Source organism: Panthera onca, chromosome C1, assembly GCF_046562875.1.
Source record: "Panthera onca isolate mPanOnc1 chromosome C1, mPanOnc1 haplotype 2, whole genome shotgun sequence".
NCBI classification, from domain to species: Eukaryota; Metazoa; Chordata; class Mammalia; order Carnivora; family Felidae; genus Panthera; species Panthera onca.
Window position 1 is genome coordinate 59,002,800 of NC_138346.1, and position 21,337 is coordinate 59,024,136.

The following is a 21,337-nucleotide window of genomic DNA, read 5'->3' on the forward strand; positions in this document are numbered from 1 at the left end:
AGGAAAAGTGGTTATATGAGAACAAGAAAAGTAAGGAATAAAAGGACACGGAAATACAAGAGTACCCGGTCAGAAAGACTGTTTCTCATTTCAACTAGCTCCAAAAAAGGTATTCAACTATTTTAGCATATTGTCATTTTGAAGTATATAATATTTATTTGGATGCATACATTCTGGTATGTTTGTGAAACATTCTGTCTGACTGTATTGTATTCATAGCAAAGATGTGAACCCATAGAATGGCACATAAGAGGAAAATGGTAGAATGGAAGCACTGGTTATGGTCACTGTTAGGAGGCAGGTGTCAGGAAGTGGCTTCAAGGGACAGGCCTTTGATTTCATGCCTTTAAGATCACAAGTAGGGCCCTTCCAAGTCAATAGCCTTTTGAAGTGAAGCAACAATGTGAGGAGAAATTATAGAATGAAAAATTCGGTGCTAACAGGAGAAGGTGTGCGCTTTCTAAAGGCAGTATATCTGTACCTAAACCAAGGTGAGTTCGCCCCTTGGTGAGTCACAGATAGAAACTACACCTGGTGAGTCGTCGCACAAAGGAAACTTTATTTGCAACAAATAAGGACATCATAACTTTCAAAGCTGTGACTCCCTGCAGGGGTGAGTGGGTTCCTTTTATTTAGGGTTAGGATGCATATTTAGATAGGGAAGCCTTGTCATGGTATGTAGAGGTAGGCACATGGTCACACCTTCAGGAGACGTGTCTATACGTACATTGTATGTTATGTAAATGAGGCTGTGCTCCTTCCTGGGTGGAGATTTTAATGTTAGGACGAGGTAAAGGTAAATGTTGATCATCCCAGAGGTCACTCCATGGTCCATCTGCGCAGGTGAGAGTCAGGGGTTTCACTCAAACTGGTCTGGGTGGGTGGTCTGGGTCACCAGAGCAGTCATTATTGCTTGAGTGGTAGTTTCGGTTTGCATCATGGGATGTTAGGCCTGTAGGATCCTTTGCCCGAGTTAAGAGGTAAGTTGGAAAGAGGAGTTTAAGGGAAAATGTGGGACAAATGTGGGTAAGTACAAGCATGTGAGCAGTAAGGTCAGGTCTTGGGATCCAGCTGGTGCACATCTTGCATAGCCTAAGAGTTTTCATGAGATGTCAAGTAAAAGAGCCTAAAGATTTCTATTTACAAATACAGATGAACCAACTTGATCTTGAATACTTAGGTTTATTAATGGTAAACTTATCATATGAATAGGAGAACAGCAAATAGATCAATATAGAAAAAATCCCAAGTGTCCTTGAAATCCTATTTAAGCATGCATGCCAAAATCTATCCAGAGACCTTGTTCTGAATTCCTGGATCCCAGTGAAGGTGCCCCTTACCCTTGTTATTATTATGCCATAACACAATTTTAAATCTAAAGTGTCATTGTAAATCATCTGTTCAACATTTCCAATTTCATTCATGTGCATACTGTCTTTGCAATTTTTTTTACGTTTATTTATTTTGAGAGAGAGAGAGAGCAAGCAGGGGAGGGGCAGAGAGAGAGGAAGACAGAATTTCAAGCAGGCTCTGCACTGTTGGCACACAGCCTGATGTGGGACTTGAACTGACAAACCACGAGATCATGACCTGAGCCAAAGTCAAGAGTCAGACCCTTAACCAACTAAGCCACCCAGGTGCCCCCATCTTCACAATTTTTGCCATATCTGCATACCACTTGTCCTTTTTTTATTTTTCCCTAAAAATTTACTCACTTTTTTTACTTTAATAAATTGAGCCTTATATTAAAATACCAGGTTTTGGCTGCCTGGGTGGCTTAGTCAGTTAAGCATCCGACTTTGGCTCAGGTCATGATCTCGCAGTTCGTGAGTTCAAGCCCCACATTGGGCTCTGTGCTGATAGCTCAGAGCTTGCTTGGGATTCTCTCTCTCTCTCTATCTCTCTCTCTCTCTCTCTGCCCCTTCCCTGTTCACACTCTGTCTCTCTCTCAAAAATAAATAAACATTAAAAAAAAATTGAAAGTAAAATAGAATCCCAGGTTTTGGCCGCCTGGGTGGCTTAGTCGGTTAAACATCCAACTTTGGCTCAGGTCATGATCTCACAGTTCGTGAGTTCAAGCCCCACATTGGGCTCTGTGCTGACAGCTTGGAGCCTGCTTGGGATTCTCTCTGTCTCTCTCTGTCTCTCTCTCTCTCTCTGCCCCTTCCCTGCTTGCACTCTGTCTCTCAGGTCATGATCTCATGTTTCATGAGTTCAAGCCCCGCTCAGACAGCTCAGAGCCTGGAGCCTGCTTCAGATTCTGTGTCTGCCTCTCTGTCTCTCTCTCTCTGCCTCTGTCCCATTCATATTCTTTCTCTCTCTCTCTCTCTCTCTCTCTCAAATATAAATAAACATTGAAAAATTAAAAAAAAAAAAAAAACCCAAAACTAGTCAAAAAATTTCACCTTCGTACCACCTATAGTCTCTACAGTTTGGAAACACTAGTTTAGTTGAAGTCCTTTGTTTTTCAAATGAGTTAAAAAAAGGCCTCAAGAGATTAACTGATTCTGGCAGGAACTCTCAAAGCTTCTGCCAGAAACTCAAGAGAGATCCAGGGCTAGCCTGGGCCTATTGGTATATCCATCGTTTCATAAGGCAGGAAGGATGACCTTTAGAACTTTAAAGAGTACCCTCATGACCGTAACACAGCTGGCACACTATTGTGTACCTTGTTTCCCTGGCACTTTGAAAACCTAGAACTATAGAGTGTCCAAATATACTTAGGAAGGAGCAGTGGTATTAAGGTAGCTCTTGAACTTGAGTAAGGTGTGGGTTCCCCGTAAAGGAAAACAATTCTCAAGAACCTCGGTGTTGATTTGTATTCTTGTGGCATAGTGTTACTTAATCTGTACCATCTTGGATCGGGGTCTGGATTCCTTATATACAGCTAATATACAACTTTAAAACCAAAGCAAATTCACAGATGAGAGTCCCAGTTACAAACTCTGTGAGTCTAATTAGCAACGTTCATTGACATGACAAAGGATGTTGTTTTGCTAGTCTGAATCACAGCTTGGAATGTAAAAATGGAACTCATTTCTCTGGTGAGGGTTTTGTTTTTTTTGTTTTTGTTTTTGTTTTTTTTTTAGTGTGGCTTGCCTTTACTTTCATGTTTGGATTTATGACCTGGTTCATCTCACTGCTTTTCTCTCTTCAAACTACCACAGAACCTTCCCTTGGACCATGCATTGTGATATCATTTGGCCTTCATTTGGCTCAAACTTAATGTAAAACCAAATGTAAGCTCTAAAATCATGAGACTGTACTTTGGTTATTAGATGGTCATCTCGATGATTATTGATGAAAATATATCAGATAGACTTAAAATGTCCCATAAAAATTTCTAGACCCTGCAGGATATGTCTTAAGAGCCCTAGGGGTCCATGGATCTGAGTTTTAGAAACTGATGGAGTTTGGGGCGCCTGGGTGGCGCAGTCGGTTAAGCCTCCGACTTCAGCCAGGTCACGATCTCGCGGTCCGTGAGTTCGAGCCCCGCGTCGGGCTCTGGGCTGATGGCTCAGAGCCTGGAGCCTGTTTCCGATTCTGTGTCTCCCTCTCTCTCTGCCCCTCCCCCTTTCATGCTCTGTCTCTCTCTGTCCCAAAAAAAAAAAAAAAAAAAAAAAAAAAAAAAAAAAAAAGAAACTGATGGAGTTGGACTTAACCTTGGATCAGAAGGCTGGGTTTGTAGTCCTGCCCTGCCCTCTGCTGGCTATGTGGCTTGGGCAAACCTTTGCTTCCATAGCTATAAAATGAAGGTGTTAATTTAAAAGTGGTCCCTTCCAACTCCCAAGTTCTAAGATTGTATAACCATGTAGGATTGATTAAATTTTACTTGTATAAATAATTGGATTTATGGTATAAGGTATGCTCAAGAGTTTTAAAACATTTGTTTTTGTTTTAAGTTCATATTATATTTGTATTAAGATCTGTCATTTAGACTTGGGTCATTTTCCAAAAATTAAACCTGTATGAGAATTGCCTATACTTTCTTACCACCAGCAGAGTGGGGGTATTTTTATTTTTAGACTTGTTCTGTATCCACTTACATTTTTTTAAACAAATATACTTAGATTCCAAACATATCAGTCAAAAGAATAAAATGATTTGGGCTTTTGAAAAAATCCTCATGTATAAAACAAGAAGATCTGAGCAAAAAAAAATGACACAGGAGGGAAAACATGAATGATTTTGAGGAAATCTTGCTTCAAAATATTGGGGACAGCATTTCTTTAGAAAGAGTAAATTCTTGGGGCGCCTGGATGGCTTGGTCAGTTAAGCGTCCGACTTCGGCTCAGGTCATGATATCACGGTCTGTGAATTCGAGGCCCGCGTCGGGCTCTGTGCTGACAGCTCAGAACCTGGAGCCTGTTTTGGATTCTGTGTCTCCCTCTCTCTCTGCCCCTCCTCTGTTCATGCTCTGTCTCTCTCTGTCTCAAAAATAAAATAAAAAAACGTTTAAAAAATGTTTTTTAAATAAAAAAAATAATAAAAAAAAAAAAAAAGAAAGAGTAAATTCTAGGGCAAAACCCACAGACTACCATTGAAATAAGTTTGGTTAAAGTTCTATGAAGTCCAGTCAACATCAAGAGTAATTGTCTGCCTTTCAATCTCTATTTCTTGTTCATAGGCCTTCTGGCAGTTTCTTTGTTTCTTTTAAAAAAGAGAGAGAGTGTACAAATTCCTGTTGGAATCATCATAATATCTGGCTGGGGGTAAGTCGATAGTTTTCTGTTTGCTTACGTGTTTCCATATATACAGTTCCTATTCATCCTCTTTTTCTCTCTCAAACCCTCATTAAAGAATCCCTGCTCTCCTTGTTGGTGTTCTTCTGATAACTGGAAAACATAATGGGGATAGCATTGACTCGGCCTTCTTTTATGGAAAAGAGCAGGTAAGAGGAGTTTATGGACAATTCTGTTCTTGGGAATGTCTCTTTCTAGCTTGTTACTGTGTTTTGCTCTACTTACATTAAAAGTTATTTTACAAATCTGTTTATTTATTTATTGCACATCACATTGGTGCTAAGGATTTCCAAATGCTTCAAACTTATTGGGTCTTCTTCTTTTTTTAAGTTTATTTATTTTGAGAGAGAGTACGTGAGTGCTCGTGTGAACAGGGGAGGGGCAGAGAGAGAATCCCAAGCAGCGTCAGCACAGAGTTCAACACGGGACTTGAACTCACACACCGTGAGATCATGACCTGAGCTGAAATCAAGAGTCGGATGCTCAACCAACTGAGCCACTCAGGTGCCCCAAAACTTATTGGGTCTTCTTTTTTTTCAACGTTTTTTTTTTTTTATTTATTTTTGGGACAGAGAGAGACAGAGCATGAACGGGGGAGGGGCAGAGAGAGAGGGAGACACAGAATCGGAAACAGGCTCCAGGCTCCGAGCCATCAGCCCAGAGCCTGACGTGGGGCTCGAACTCACGGACCGTGAGATCGTGACCTGGCTGAAGTCGGACGCTTAACCGACTGCGCCACCCAGGCGCCCCAAACTTATTGGGTCTTCTTAAACTCACTTATGAATTATGTTTCCTCTACTGGAGGAGAGAGTGATTAATGTATCTACTGATCAGAATTCTCTAGGGCTAGGGCCCAAAGATGTGTGTTTGTAAATAGGTTTTCTGTTTTTTTTTTTTTAATGTTCATTTTTGAGAGAATGCAAGTGGGAGAGAGGCAGAGAAAAGGGGACAGAGGGTCTGAAGTGGGCTCTGTGCTGACAGCAAGCCAATGTGGGGCTCGAACTCACAAACCAAACTGAGGTCATGACCTGAGCCGATGTCGGAGGCTCACCTGATTGAGCCATCCAGGTGCTCCAAGGATGTGTGTTTTTAAAAAGACCGTCAATGGGGCACCTGGGTGGCTCAGTCGGTTGAGCAACTGACTTCGGCTCAGGTCACGATCTCATGGTTTGTGAGTTCGAGCCCCGCATCCGGCTCTGCGCTGACAGCTCAGAGCCTGGAGCCTGCTTCGGATTCTGTGTCTCCCTTGCTCTCTGTCCCTCCCCCACTCATGCTCTCTCTCTGTCTCAGAAATAAATAAACATTAAAAAAAATGTTTTAAAAATAAATAAATAAATAAAAAGACCATCAAAAGATTTTGACTTCCTTTCTCCTTTTTTCTTTTTTGTAATTTTGAACTTTATTGGGTTGTTGTGAGAATAGATAAGATTATACATTTAAAGGACTTAGACTAGTGCTGGCATATAGTTAGTACTCAATAAGTATTAGCCAGAATTATTTATGTTTAGTATTATTACCATAACAGAGTCTCCAGCTGAGGTACCCTTGAACTTAGGTATTAAAACAAGCAAAAACTTTAAATTAAAAAAGGCCTGTGAGTAGTCATTTAGATTACCTATAGAAGAAACCAAGATATTGATGTACAGTGAAAGAAGCATCTAGAAATCTTACATGATTACAAGCAAATCCTAGTTTCTCTACAAGTAACCTATATCCCTTTCATACTCTTAGTCTTTTTTTGAGAACTACTGTTCTAAAGCATTTGTAGCTGTGGGGATATTGTATTTCCCACCAGAAAAAGTTCCCTTTACCTATTCTACTAAGATTATCAAAGATGGGATTACGCAAAGTGTCCTAATGTGTCTTTGCAACAACTGGCAGATGATCATCACGGCAGTCACCCTGTTCTGCAGCATCGTGATAGCGGGCATATCACTCATGTGTATGAACCGCACCACCCAAGCGGGACGCTATGAAGGCTTCGACCAGTCTCAGAGCCACAAAGCAGCAGAGCCTGGGAACACCGCTTTTGAGGAGAGTCCAGTGCCGATAAACGATCCGGAACCTTTTACAAGCTCTATCCCGGAAACAGGTACGATCCTTAAATGTAAAGAAACGCTTCCATGCCTGTATAGCGTGTATCCTGAGTGTTTTGTTTCAGAAAACGCCCTTGAACTATCTGGAATATCACAGGTATTTGTCAAATGAGGGACTTGAATCATAGTCAAGAGCAAAAAGAGCTTGCAGGTTCTTCATTAGATTCGCGTTTGTAAGTATCTTGTGAGGATCATCTTGTGTTAAATCCTGAGACTTCTTTGGACCTGAAAGTTTAGGAAAGAGTAACAACTGAAGGAAGTCCCCTTCCAGGAAACCCAGCACTTAAAACATTTGTTAACTTGACAGTCTTGTATCAGGCAAGCACCGTAATAAAATGAATTAAAGGAGGCCTGATGAAACAGAGTTAGTAGGAATTGGCAAACTGTAGTCTGCAGGCCAAATCTGGTCCCTTGACTGTTGTCGTATGGCCCAGTTCTTACATATTCCGTGTTCATAATGTTTTGTTCGAACACACCTGTGCTCACTTATTTGTGTATTGTCCATGGCTGCTTTCATGCTGATGCTGGTAGAGTTGAGTCATTCACCAGAGACCAGGGACCTGCCAAGCCTACAGTATTTATCATCTAGTCCTTTATAGAAAATGTCTGCCAATCCTTGGTATAAGTGAAAGTATGATCTTAACTAGTAACTTTGTTAATAAGTGTCAACAATTGTTGTGAGATTTGCTTCAATTCATGAAGGAAACTCAGCAACAGAGTATGCATTTTGGATTCATTGCTGCATGTGGAGATTTCATAGACGTAAAACATTGTGCCAGGAAGTGTCAGTGACAGTACCTATTTTGTTCAGAGACTTTGTGGAGTAGAGGGATGACTAATCTCAAAACTGTTAGCTGTAGGGGCGGCTGGGTGGCACAGTCTGACTTCAGCTCAGGTCATGATCTTGTGGTTCTAGGGTTCAAGCCCGCATTGGGCTCCCCGCTGTCCAGGCTCCGGGCTTTCTGGGCTCCCTGCTTTCGTGCCCTCCATCCTGTCCACTGTCAGCACAGAGCCTGCTTCAGATCCTCTGTTCCTCTCTCTGCCCTCCCCTGCTTGTGCTCGCTCTCTTTCTCTCTCTCTCTCAAAAATAATAAACATTCTAAAAAACCTATTAGTTCTAAATATCAATAAAAAGAGAAAGAGATCTTAAACATTTAACTATTTTTGTCTTAAAAAAAAAAAGAAAATCCCACAAATCTTACCGTTTTACATTGCCTCCTTCTCCCTCTCTTCCTTCCTCCATCCCAAACTGGAAGTATATAGCACAGTAGCTAAAAACAGAGATGGGAGCCAGACTGGCTGGGTTCAAACCCTGACTCCACAGTTTCCTGCTCTTTGATCTGGGGCAAAGCTCCCAGTGCCTTGGCTCCCACATCTGATGCTGCCAATGTTACTACATAGGACGACAGGGTCCTGCCACACAGGACCGTAGTTTGCCAACTCCTCACTTACACACTATCCCTGCCTCACTCGGGACTCATTTAGTTCATATTATTAATGGTGCTCACTAATTTTTTTTTTGTTAGAACCTTTGCGATTACAACATCAGAATTTCATTCTTTTGAGCCTTCTTGACCTATTTCCTTCTAAAATGGAGGTTCAAGGATTCTATTTATGTTTTCACTAACATTTTAAAAGCTGCTTTCCCTAAGTCTGCAGTATTTTCTGATCCTGCCCATCACCCTTTCCTTCCTCATTTTCTTTATGGACTCTTTCAGTGATCCTATAAAGGATCCTGAAGACCACCACTCTGGCTGGCTCTCTATGCCTTCTTTCCCCAGGACTGTTTCAGAACTGGCTACAGAAAGCCTGACAACTTGTGCAGGGAACACGAAACCAAGTATCTTAAGCCCAGAGCCTTTTGCTGCTACCTCTACCTGTATTTTAAAATTTTTTTAAGTTTATTTATTTATTTTGAGAGAGAGAGAACCACTGGGGGAGGGGCAGAGAGAGAATGGGACAGAAGATCTGAAGCAGGCTCTGAGCTGTCAGCGCGGAGCCTGATGCAGGGCTTGAACCCACAAACCATGAGATCATGACCGGAGCCAAAGTCAGACGCTTAACCGATTGAGCTACCCAGGTGCCCTCACCACCCCCCGCCATGCCTGTATTTTGAAAATAACTAGTAAAGTGTACCATAGATATTCTTTAAACCTTGTCATCATCATCTCTGGCAGGAAAACTAACTTGCCCTGTAATGTAAATAAATGAAGAGCCAGAGGACAACTATTGCATGGTTCCATAGGAAACCGTCCCCAGTGTTTATATTTCCCTCTCCTTGTATCACACCGTTTTATAATTGCCTTTCAAATTGTCTGTATAACCCATTTGACGGTAAGAGCTGTGACTGATCTGCCCAACGTTATGGCCTCAGCACCTAGCATGGTATCAGGCTTACTGTAAGTGTTTAGTAATATTTGCGAAATGGGTGGGGTGATGGATGGGTGCGTAAAACACACCACCATTTTCTGAAGCTGCCCTACAAATTGCCATGGCAAAGTACGTGTTTATTTACCTATTCATGGATGTTCGCAGCGAAAAGGTTTTAAAATCCACGTGGTTATTCTCCTTCCCCAAATCCTGCCGTCTTCTGCTTCGCTAGTAGTGTTAACACATAACACATTACGTATCCAGCCTGGCCTCCCAAACCTTAGTAGTCCAACATAGATCGTTCACCTCTACCTCTTGCCACACATTTGTCCAAGACCCGTGATTTGCATGTTATAAATGTAGAATCATGACTGAAAGGAAAATTAACCTATTTTAATACGAGCTTGAAGGTTTAGTTAGAAAAGAAAAAGCTAACAGGCTGGTTACACATCCTTTGTATGTTAGAAGATGCAAACGGCCATCGCACTTTCTGTGGTGGCTGCGATATTATGCATGTACATTCACACCCTACGTGTATGTCACTGGAACCGGCTGGCTTTATACCTGTCTTCTGAACAATGTTATCTTAGCTGATAGAAGCCTTCAAGTTTCTGAAGATAGGAGGGCCAGGCCAGATGATCTCTGTATTTTCTTTTCTATTATGCTGTGTTCTATTTTCACCTTGAGAGGTGGCATCATTATCTTAAATTTAGAAAGACGCTTGTGATAGTTTATTCTACATTGTAGTTTTTATACTTCGACATTTTTTTTTTTTCGGTTAAGAACATTACTGAAGAATCGAAACATATTGTCAATGAAAGTTTCAGCCTAGGCATTATTCCTTTTTCTAGCATATTAAATTTTAATACAGTTTATCACTGAAGTTATTATTCTATTCGAATCCATTGTCACGGAGCACCACGTCTTATATACGTGTGAAATGTTGAAAGGACACCGCATGTGTTCTCTGGCTATGTAGAGGAAAAGTTACAGCTCTATAGCAGGTGTCTCGGTTGACTTCTGTAAACCAGTCTACCTATAAAGCAGCAAGAGATTTTCAGCTGTATATATTTAAAAAACAAAAGAATATAATTGTTTTTACTGCATCTTCTAGACACATAGAAAACACATTCTTGAAAGGAAGAGAGGACTTCAGTGAATTAATAAGAGTGGGAATTGTATGTGTTTCTAACTAGGTCCGGAGACTCAGATAGACATGGGATTTGTGGAGGACACTGAAGAATTGTCCTGAGAGAAGGGAAAGGCCTTGTTGAGTAGCGGGGGCAGTTGGATAGGGAGAGAGGGGCCAAGTCCTCATGAGCCTTTTAAATTCAAGCTAATGAGTTTGAATTAACTACAGTAAACAATAGAGCATTCGTGCATGTTTTTAATGAGTGATGGAATAAAAGCTCTATTTTAAGAAAGTGTTCAGATGCTTAGTTCTCAAAGCACAGTGGTAACTCATGAAACAACATGAGTTGTCTCATACCACAAGGAGACCATATATAAAGGAGCTGAGCTTTTGTCTGCCACCCTTTAAATGTTAACTTCTATATAAGCACGTGCAAATTCTTCTTGATAGATCCCATGTGAAAATATTGTGGCTGCATGGGAAATGTGTGTGTGTGTGTGTGTGTGTGTGTGTGAGAGAGAGAGAGAGAGAGAGAGAGAGAGAGAGAGAGAACGGGTTGTTTTTTTTGGTTTGGGTTGGGTTTGTTTTGTTTGACATCTCTCCAAGCTGTTCATTTCTGCTGGGGTTGGTCCTTATTCTCGAATGCTGTCTTATTTATACAGGTTGCTGCTCCTGCTCCATGGGAAATGGTGGATTATGCTGCCCATCCGCAGAGCCGGTAGCAAACACAGGCACCAGTGGGCTTGTGACTCCTTCGTCTGAGAAAAGTAAGTGCCTCCAGGCTGTGAGGATGCGCTTAAGGAACAGAAGATTCCTCTCCTTAGAAAGCTGGACTGATTATGCATTCTCAGATAAGATGGGGAAGAGTGCTAATAGGATAATAGTTGTGCATAGATAGAATATTCATGAAAAAAATAAAGTTCTTATAGTAACTGGTAGAATTATACACACATTTTCCAATAAATGTAACCCATGTGATAACTCCAAGAAGTTTGCCCCAAGTGCCATTTTTTTTCTCAGATGTTTTTCATATTTTAGCAGCTGAGACTCCCCCCTCAACTCATTTCCTCCAGGGCCAGTGCTTAATTACATTTTAAATCTGTATACTTTAAATATACCCTTTCTCATAAAATAAGAAAAATCTTTAAAAGTAATAATCTTTGACATATAGACTAAGAGACTGAATTACATTTGTGGTCTGAATTTCAAGGTTTTGTTTGTGCCCAAATTGGAATATGACATTATATTAGTAGAAGGTGTACAGCATAATAATTCAATATTTGTATACATCACAAAGTCATCACCACAATAAGTCTAGTTACCATCGCTCATCATTGACCCCCTTCACTCTTTTCACCCTCCCCTAACCCCCTTCACTTCGATAACCACAAGTCTGTGTTTGACCCTGTCCTAGCTCTTGGTGGTCTCTAGAACCTTTGTGATTGTCTAAGTAGCCTGATTTATTCTTGAGAGTCCCAGTTGTTGAGGGTGTGGTAGGTCCCGTCAGCATTCCAAAGGGAGGGATCTCGGTCACCACCTAGATTCAGGCTGATTGGAAGCCAGACCCTCAGGCAGCAATTTTTCAAGTATGCAAATGTATACAGTTCTGTGAGACCACAGTCATAGACCCTGCTGATCTCTAGACCAGGAGATCTGAAGGTATCCTCTGGGCAGCAGGTGCCAAGAATCAGAGCTTGAGACCAGTGTAAAAGATCCTGTCTAGGAGACACTAGCAAGCTGTGGTGAAGCCAAGTAGGGGGCGGGGGTGGGTGCAGATGGTGTCTCCTTGCCTACATCCTCTGAGAGTGCCTTTAGGTGTGTGGCCAACCTGAATCCTATCCCTCAGGTTGAAGTTCCGGGGTAAATAAATGAGTCTTTGCCACGTGCAGACTGGGGGTGTGTTTCAGTCTACTGTCTGTGTGTTGTGCAGGATATGGTGTCCTGTCCAGAACTGTCTTCCCAATTGTTATAGACCCATAGAGCCCAGGAGTACAGGCCCCTCCGGCCACCAGAGCCAGGCAAACGAGACTGGCCTCTCTGTGGGCTGAGTTCATCCGTCAGCCTTTAGCAAGGCTGCAGGAGAGTGTTGGGTGTGGGGCATGCCTGTGCCAGGAAGGAGCATGGAGGGGAGGTGGGGGGACACGCTTGCAATTTTAGCGATGCTAAAGAAGAGCATTCTGGGAGAGACATGCCTTGGTTTTAGCCATACATGCCTGCCCTAGAAAGAGAGGGAGAGTGCGAAAACTGGCACTCTCCAACAGCACTCTCCCCCTCAAGGAAAATTCCAGCGAATCTTTAACAATTGAATCTCCTTCACATATAATCCAGTCATCTCTCAAACCAGTGCTGGTTCCCCAGACGGGTGAGTCCCTGCTGAGCTCCCCATAGCCCTTGGGTCCCCTGGACATACGCCCCACTGGTTTCCAGAACCAGACTTTGTTGGGGCCTCATCTGTCTGGTGTAGGTCCCCAGGGTCAGGGTACCTGATATGGAGCACAGACCCCTCACTCCTCAGGGAGAAGCTCTGAGCCTGTGAAAGCCTTCCCTATTGTGGGTTGCTGCACCCTGGGGTGAGGGTTTTGGTAAGACTATAGCTCTGCCTTTCGACCTGGCTCCATGGGGCCATTTTTCCCTCATTGCAGAGGAAGCTACTCAGCTAGTTTTCAGCTCTTTTCAGGTGGGAGTTATCGCATAGATCGTGGTAGATTTGGTGTGTCTGTGGGAGATGAGTTCAGGGTCTTCCCGTGCCACCGCCTTGGGCCATCCCCATGCATACACATGGAATTCAAATTATTTAAAACAACTGAGCACACTTATATGAAATTGCAATGCACTGTCAACTAATTATGCTCATTTATAATCAAGTTAGAAAGGGAAACCCCCCAAAGCCCTCTCTTCATGATGAAGTATATGTCAACTGTATTGTTGCCAAAGACATTTCATTTCTATATAAAAGCTGTGAGGGTTATAAATAAACATGTGTGCAAATCACCTAGCACAGCACGTGGGGCACATAGTAAACGCCCAGCAAACAGCGGTCGCAGTGGTAACAGTTGCTATTAGTCCAGCAGGGTTTATGTTTGGCTGCCAGCTGCTGGCTAGGAATGGATTTTAAATCGTGGAACTCCCGTTTCTCCAGAAAGAAGTAAAAATATATCAGATGTTGGGCCTTCGCTGGCTTTCTGATAGGAAACCCCATTGGGCATTCAGTTAAACTGTCTTTCAGTTTTGGGGTGCCAATTTTGTAAACTAATGTTTCTTTACATCATAATTCCCAAGGCTTTCCTTCTTATTTTTCCTCCCTACACAATATACCTAATAGTAAAGTCCATAGACAAATTCAACATGTAATTTAATTTGACATTTCTTTTGTCTCTGAAAATTGTTTTGCTTTGCTTATCTGTCATGTTCTTCGTTAATAATGCTCATTCCTGAAAAACTCTTTTATAGGAGCTTCTTACATTTTCTGATCCTCTTTTGCAAAACTTACATAGAAGGAAAGCCATCATCTATGGACGTTGTCTACTCATCCAATTTAGTATCATTCCTAAGCCTGAAACAAAAAAAGGGGAAAAGAAATCAGACCACAGACAAGTGAGAATTCTTCGAGTCTGATAGTATAGTTAGTTCCTCATCCCCAAAACACCGGTACAGCACAAAGGCAAAATCAATATTATGATGTGTAAAAGGGGCAAATGGAAGATAGTAAAATTCATTTTTATCCATTTTTGTCATATCGGTACACAGTATTTTGAGACCAGATTTATTATGTATACCGGTAGAATTTTTCTATACCAAGATATACACGAATAATTCTTATTAAAATAGGACCACACCACAGCAATGGTTTGGCAGCCTGTTTTCTTTTTACTTAGCACAGCACACTTCTGCATGCCATTGCTGTGATGTTAGACCGTGTTTAAGGACGCCATGTGTCTTTTTCTAAAAAGTGGCTGTGGGAAATACAAATTTTTATTGTTACCTTGAGGGTTGAGAGCTACAATATTGTGTTTTTCATCTTTCGCTGTTTAAAATCAGACTGTATGTTAGGCTAGACATCCATTTGGTAAGAAGAAAATGTTTTCCCCTGCTTTTGAGACCATGTACATGGTGGAGTTGAGGCAAGAGAACAGAGGTTTCTTGGGAAAGGCCCTTCCCCTCTACTCTAGGCCACACAAGGGTCGTTCGTATCTGTGATTTGGACTTTGTTCTGTATGTGAACAGAACAGTGTATAACAGCTTTTATTTGCTTTCTTAAAGGTCTTTTCTAAGGCAGATTTTAAACTCTTTAATGAAAGGCAAAGGGAAATAATTAAGTTTGTGTTACAGTTAGCCAAAACAGGATATTCGTGACCAATATGCAGATTTGTTATAGATGAAACACGAGTTATTAATTTAGTCTTAAAAAAAAGAAATTAAGATACATAGAGGGTTATAATATATAGCTAATGGCGGTAACAACAGCTAACGGCATGCATGGGGGAGGTGCATAGTGTTGCTAAGTAAAAAGAAAGCAGGCTGCCAAATTGTCTGTGTAGTATGATCCTACGTCGATGAAAATTATTTGTGTATATTTTGGTGTAGAAAAATTCTATAAGTATATACAGTAAGCCTGGTCTTTATGTATGTATGTATATATTAACACCGTTGAATAGTGTAGACGGGAACTATGGCATACTACTTGTAGTTTTCAGATAAAAACACTTGACAAGTACAACTCTCCTGAAACCACAAGAAGGAGCCTTCCTCAGATTTCATCTAAAATAATACACTGATTCTGAGCTGAATGTGCATATGTGCTGGTTTGCTTCGAAAGTCATTATGAATTTGAAATGCATTCAAATAAAAAGCTCTGATTACAAATTGTTGTACTTACTGTCTTATAGATGAGCATTGTGTGAGTCGCTGTAACTCCCAGAGCTGCATGTTAGTCCAGGAAGAGGAGCAGTATCTACAGAGTGGAGACCAGCAACTGGCTCGACATGTGTTGCTGTGTTTACTTCTCATTATTGGCCTGTTTGCTGTAAATGTTTCTTCTGATTTTGTTTTGGGGCCATTTCTTTAAATGTTTGGCAAAGATTTTATTCAGGCATCTGGGAGAAACTTAGTTCCTGCTTCGGGGCGTGGCAGCGAGGCCAATCTGAATCCCCATCTTGAGCAGTTTGGTGGGGAAGGGGGCAAGAAGGATTCACAGCACCCTGTCACCTAAATGGCCCAACAGCCTATGTTGCTTAGAGTCATTTCCTCATTGTATGCTCTGAACCTAGAATTTGGTAAAACCGGGTATCTCCACGCTGTGTGCAGGGCCACTCAGTGACTAAAAGCCTACGTGGCCTCCCAGAAGATAAACTTTTAGAAAGAATTTTTAATTATGAAAAGAACATAACCACTTCATGCCATAGATATTTGCACAATCACTGCCTTCTCTTTTTTCATACATTTTTCGTGGTTCTAAACTGTACCTAGAGATTTATACTCTGCTTTGTCACTTGTGTCAGTCATTTTCTTCTTGCTACGTAGTTGTTCGTAACTGTTACTTTAAATGGCTCCTCAGTAAACAGTAGAGGAGATACATTGTAATTTACCCAACCACTTCCTTATGGATGATTATTCCTAGTTTTTCCAAATGCTCAAATAAACATCTCCATGCAATATTTCATTATGATAGATTCTCAGACTTGGGAAACCTGGATCAAAGAGTATAACGATTTCTGTGCCTCTGGATGCAGTCTACAAAATTGTGTTCGGAAGGAGTAGTATAGATTTGTAAAAGGACTCCCACCAGCACTGAATGTTATGAATTTTATTTTTTTTAATGTTTATTTCTTTGAGACAGAGAGAGAGAGAGAGAGAGAGAGAGAGAGAGAGAGAGAGAGGGGAAGGGGCAAAGAAAGAAGGAGACAGAGAGCTTAAACCCACGAACCGTGAGATCATGACCTAAGCTGAAATCAAGAATCGGGCCTGTACCAACTGAGCCACCCAAGCGCCCCTGAATGTTATGAATTTTAAAGTTTGATAACTTTATAAGTGAAATATAGCCCTTTATTTTCTAAATGCATTTCTTTGATTACTAAGGGATTTGAAAATCAGTTTTATGTCCTCTTGTGTGAATTATCATTTATTATATAATTCTTTAAGATGGTTCAAATGTAACTTGCCTGGGTCCTCCCTAGATGGGAGATGGACCATATATATAACCAATGAAGAAACCTTTTTACATTGGGATGTTCATTACATAGAATGCTGTCAGCCGGCACCATTTTAACTGCTGTTTAAGAACAAAAATCAAAAAGGGGCACCGGGGTGGGTCAGCTGGTTGGGCGTCCGACTTCGGCCCAGATCACGATCTCATGGTTCATGGGTTCAAGCCCTGCATCGGGTTCCATGCTGACAGCTCAGAGCCTGGAGCCTGCTTTGGATTGTGTCTCCCTCTCTGTCTGCCCCTCCTCTACTTTCCCTCGGTCTCTCTGTCTCTCTCTCTCAAAAATAAACAAACATTAAAAAAATTATTGAAAAAAAAGAACAAAAATCAAACAGTAAGAAATGCTGCCAAGAACTGCTGCTTAGTGATGTGATTGTTTTCATTGTGTAGAACTAATTTTAAAATCAGTCCTGTCTTAGGCTGGTTGGCAGTCCTGATATATTATGTAAGCTTCCGTATTATGGCGCATGTCTTCTTGCTTCGGATCTGATCAAATTAGATGCTGTTTGAGTGACATCTGTCAGGAGGAGAGGTTGAAACCTCTTGTTCAAAAGACAAAGCCTCTATATTCTCTCGGTGTTTTTCCTTTTAGTCTCCCCGCCCCCCCAATTATTAAGCAGATAAGTTATTGTACTGTGTTCTGGATAGAAAGAAATGATTAGCTAGCTTCATTTTAAAATACTATTTTCACCTTCCTTTACAGAATCTTTCCAGTTGTTTATGGTGGCTCTTCAACCAAGAACCTGGAAGGCTATATGTTGAGCTACAGTTTTTCTGTGCTGTGTTTAACTTTGGCCAGGTATTTATGTACTGAGAACTTTGAGGGCTTTTTTGTTTTCCTGGATGGGTTGTTTGGGGGGTAGTGGTGCGGATGTTGTTTTCTTTTAAATCAAAAGGGTTTAGTTGGTTCGCCAGCTGCCGGCATGCGTGACAGCTGACAGCTGCATCCGATCTCCATGTTGGTTCTCGTCATCAGAATGCACATTGAGTGTTTCAGTCACAAACACCAAATCGTTTTTTGCTTTGGTTTTAAAATGAAGAGTGGTCAGTTAAGCAGGGACAAGATGTCCCAACTTCTTTTGAAACTTTGTTATGGTCTTAATAAGTCACTTTGGGAAAAAGACTTCCCTTCTCTGAGTCCCTTAGTCGAGTCACTTAAATTGATGAACATCATTTCATTTACTTGTTGATGTTTCTCGAACGATAGGTGCTTAAATCTTTGTTAGAAAATCATGTGATGGATAAATACATTTGGGCCAGGGATCGTAGTTACCATTCCTTGACAGTCTAAATGCCAACCATTATTAAGGATTTTACATTAGTCCTCTTACTTAGACGTCACAGGAACACCAACCAAGTGACATTATCATTCCCGGTTTTAAAAATTAGGAACTAAAATTCCATGAAGAACTAATATGATAGGTGCTGTTGTCTTTATGTCACTATTAAAATGGATATTGAAGAATAAACGACATTTTACATATTGGGAAAATATTTTTATGTGAAAATTTCAAAGTGTGATTCTGTTTTCAATCTCTTACTTTTTAATAAAGAAAGAATATTAGTCCCACAGATTAAGTATCAGGTTGAAAAAAATAACTCTGTTTGAAATCACTGGTTTTGCCTATTAAACCTGAAATAATCGACTACCTGAGTCAGTTAACATTTATTAGTAGACATTCCTGCACATTTTACCCTAACATTAATTTCTTGAAATACTTCCAGTTTGTTTTGCCATGATGGTGGGGGCAAAAAGACTACGTCTAGATAGATAAGTGACCTAATCAGTTTATTACAGACTGGCTTGAGTATCCCAGGCTACATGATGCCCACCTCACTTTGTGAATCTGAGATCTGATTTTTGTACCCAAGAACTATAAAATCCTAAGTTCAGAACTCGTAGTCTCACTCAGCCTTTTGATTTCAAGAAGCCCACTCCAGGCTGTCACCCCAGGACTGGAACTGAGAAAGCTTCACAAACGAAGAAGCTAACGCCAGGAATGTTGCATTTGAGATGATGCCCCCATAGCTAATGGCCCAAGTGTTTCAAAGGAGAGAGAGAGAGAGAGAGAGTTATACAAACACTCCCACCCCCTCCCATATAGGTGTTATAGTAAGGTCATTCCTTTTTGGCTGTTTATAGTTTGGGGGTGAAGCAAGGTACATCCTTCTTGCAGTATATCGCATTGTCCATCCTACCTCCCATCAACCTGCACTGAGATCCTTAACCCACTGTGCCTGGCAAATGGCAGTTGCCAACCTTCTGTCTCCCCAGGCAATTCCAATCGTCCTTACCTGTGGCCACTTTCTGGTGCCAGTTTTCCTCATCACCCCCAAATCCCTCAAACCCTTTCCCTAAGCACCTAGCCAATTTCATGTCACATAAAGTTTGTTCAGTGACTTCACTGTAATCAGACACTATATAATTCTCTACTTTCTGAAGTGTTAACAGAAATATAAACACTGAAGCACGACGGGAGATCACTTATTTTCTTTTTTCAAAAGGGAAAACAAAGACGTGAAGCTCTTAAATGTTTTCGTTTTTCTTCAGTGAGCTAGAATACAGATGTGGCAGCTCAGCCCTGGGTTAAGTCAATGATCCAACCTAACTAGTAGGACACATGACTAAGAAGAGGCAGCCAAGTATCATACCTGCCTCCAGACACTGAACTTTAGAGGACCTGCCTTGTGTGGTCCATTTAAAATACTGCTCTAATCACTCTAGGTTAGCTTCCCCCAGCACTAAATATATGGTGGCTTCCATAATTCCTCAGTCTTAACATTCTACTGTTGAACTCATGACTGTAACCTTTCTTCTTCCATAGGGATTTATTTCCTTTGGCATCTTTGGATTGGACAAACATTTAATCATTCTACCTTTCAAAAGAAGGTAAATTTAGTTTTGAAATAAATCGACATCTGGGGACACCTGGGTGGCTCAGCCGGGTAAACATCTGACTTTGGCTCAGTTCATGATCTCATGGTTTGTGGGTTCGAGCCCTGTATCGGGCTCTGTGCTGACAGCTCAGAGCCTAGAGCCTGCTTTGGATTCTGTGTCTCCCTCTCTCTCTGCCCCTCTTCTGCTCATGCTCTGTCTCTTTCCCTCAAAAATAAACATTAAAAAATTTTAGAAAGAAATCTATATCTGTAAAAGTAATGACAAGGCCATTCTATTAACATACTGATATTTTTAAACCTATAGTAATTGCTAGACCACAGAAAGGTTAAACTAAACATTGTGTTGATTCACACATTTGTTGTAAATAATTGCAGAGAAGGGGCACCTGGGTGGCTTAGTTAGTTAAAGCCTCCAAATCTTAGTTTCAGCTCAGGTCATGATCTCATGGTTCATGGGCTTGAGCCCTGCATCAGGCTCTACACTGCTGGTGCAGAGCCTGCTTGGGATTCTCTCTCTCTGCCCCCTACCTGCTCGCACCTGTTCTCTCCCTCTTTCTCAAAATAAAGAAAAATAAACTTAAAAAAAATTAATAATTGCAGAGAAAACTTTAGAAAAACTCTTGTTACTCCCACATTGTCATTTGCGTTTCAACGAGAATTCATGGGTGAGAACTTTTTTTTTCATGTTTATTTATTTTTGAGGGAAAGAGAGAGAGAATACCAGGGGGAGGGACAGAGAGAGGGGGGCAGAAGATCCAAAGCGGGCCCTGCACTGACAGCAGAGAGCCTGATGCGGGGCTTGAACCCACAAACTGTGAGATCATGACCTGAGCTGAAGTCGACCGACTGAGCCACCCAGGTCCCCTGATGGATGAGGACTTCTATCTATGCCATTAACTACATAAAGTAAAGTGAAACGTGAAAAATATATCTAGGAATGGAAGTGGTAGATTGTGCATCCCCAAAGGTCGGTATTTGACAATATAGATTCTCCTTTGACAATAGGATTTCTCTTTCTATCAAACTGACAATTTATAGAAAACTCAAGTCCCTTCTTCCTAAATTGTTTTTATTAGCTTGGTGAAGAGTTTCTTTGGATTCAGATTAGTAACTTCTTTAAAAGAAATAATGAAATGGGAATTCTGCAACCCAGGAGTGGAAGGAAGGGGGAGGCACACATCTTTGTTACTCTCATTTGTTTTCAAAGTCAAAATCAGTAGAAACTAGAAGTGCTAATGGAATTTATCCTATCCACTACCTAAAAAGTGCCCAGTATGTGGTCACTGTTCTTTCTTCTACTTCTTTTTTGTCGTCATTAACATCATCACATTATTAAGATATAGTTGCTTCTGGGGCGCCTGGGTGGCTTGGTCGGTTAAGCATCTGACTTCGGCTCAGGTCATGATCTTGCAGTCCGTGAGTTCAAGCCCCACGTCGGGCTCTGTGCTGACAGCTCAGAGCCTGGAGCCTGTTTCGGATTCTGTGTCTCCCTCTCTCTGACCCTCCCCTGTTCACGCTCTGTCTCTCTCTGTCTCAAAAATAAATAAACGTTAAAAAAAATTTTTTTAAAAAGATATAGTTGCTTCATTTCATGAAGGAGGAAAAGCGTAATAGGAAAGCCATTGAACTTAGTTATCAGCTCATAATGTTGATCAGTTAAAATGGTCAACACACGTATCGCCTGGGCTGGCAGAAACAGAATGATGCTGTATTCCAGAGCCCAGTATTTGTCTCTCTGGTACTGAAATTGGAGAATGATTAAATAAAATACTTGATCTCTGTAAGTTATTTTTGCCACTTAAAACAGTAGAATGTGGAGTAAGGAAAGAACTTCATTTTTTTGGTAGAAACTGAAATAGATCAAATATGTTTGGACGGCTTATAAAATGTTCAAGTC

The 21,337-nt window shown here is 41.1% G+C and overlaps 1 protein-coding gene across 1 annotated transcript in view; it reads left to right on the forward strand.

Annotated features, from left to right (window-relative positions):
- GPR155 (G protein-coupled receptor 155) overlaps positions 1–21,337 on the forward strand; it is a 48,173-nt gene that overhangs the window by 21,596 nt on the left and 5,240 nt on the right. Inside the window, exons 8-14 of the mRNA XM_060621754.3 lie at positions 4,628–4,712; positions 4,801–4,891; positions 6,624–6,834; positions 11,003–11,107; positions 15,227–15,363; positions 17,246–17,341; positions 19,368–19,432. Coding sequence (XP_060477737.1) covers positions 4,628–4,712; positions 4,801–4,891; positions 6,624–6,834; positions 11,003–11,107; positions 15,227–15,363; positions 17,246–17,341; positions 19,368–19,432 — 790 coding nt within the window. The remainder of the gene's footprint in view (positions 1–4,627; positions 4,713–4,800; positions 4,892–6,623; positions 6,835–11,002; positions 11,108–15,226; positions 15,364–17,245; positions 17,342–19,367; positions 19,433–21,337) is intronic.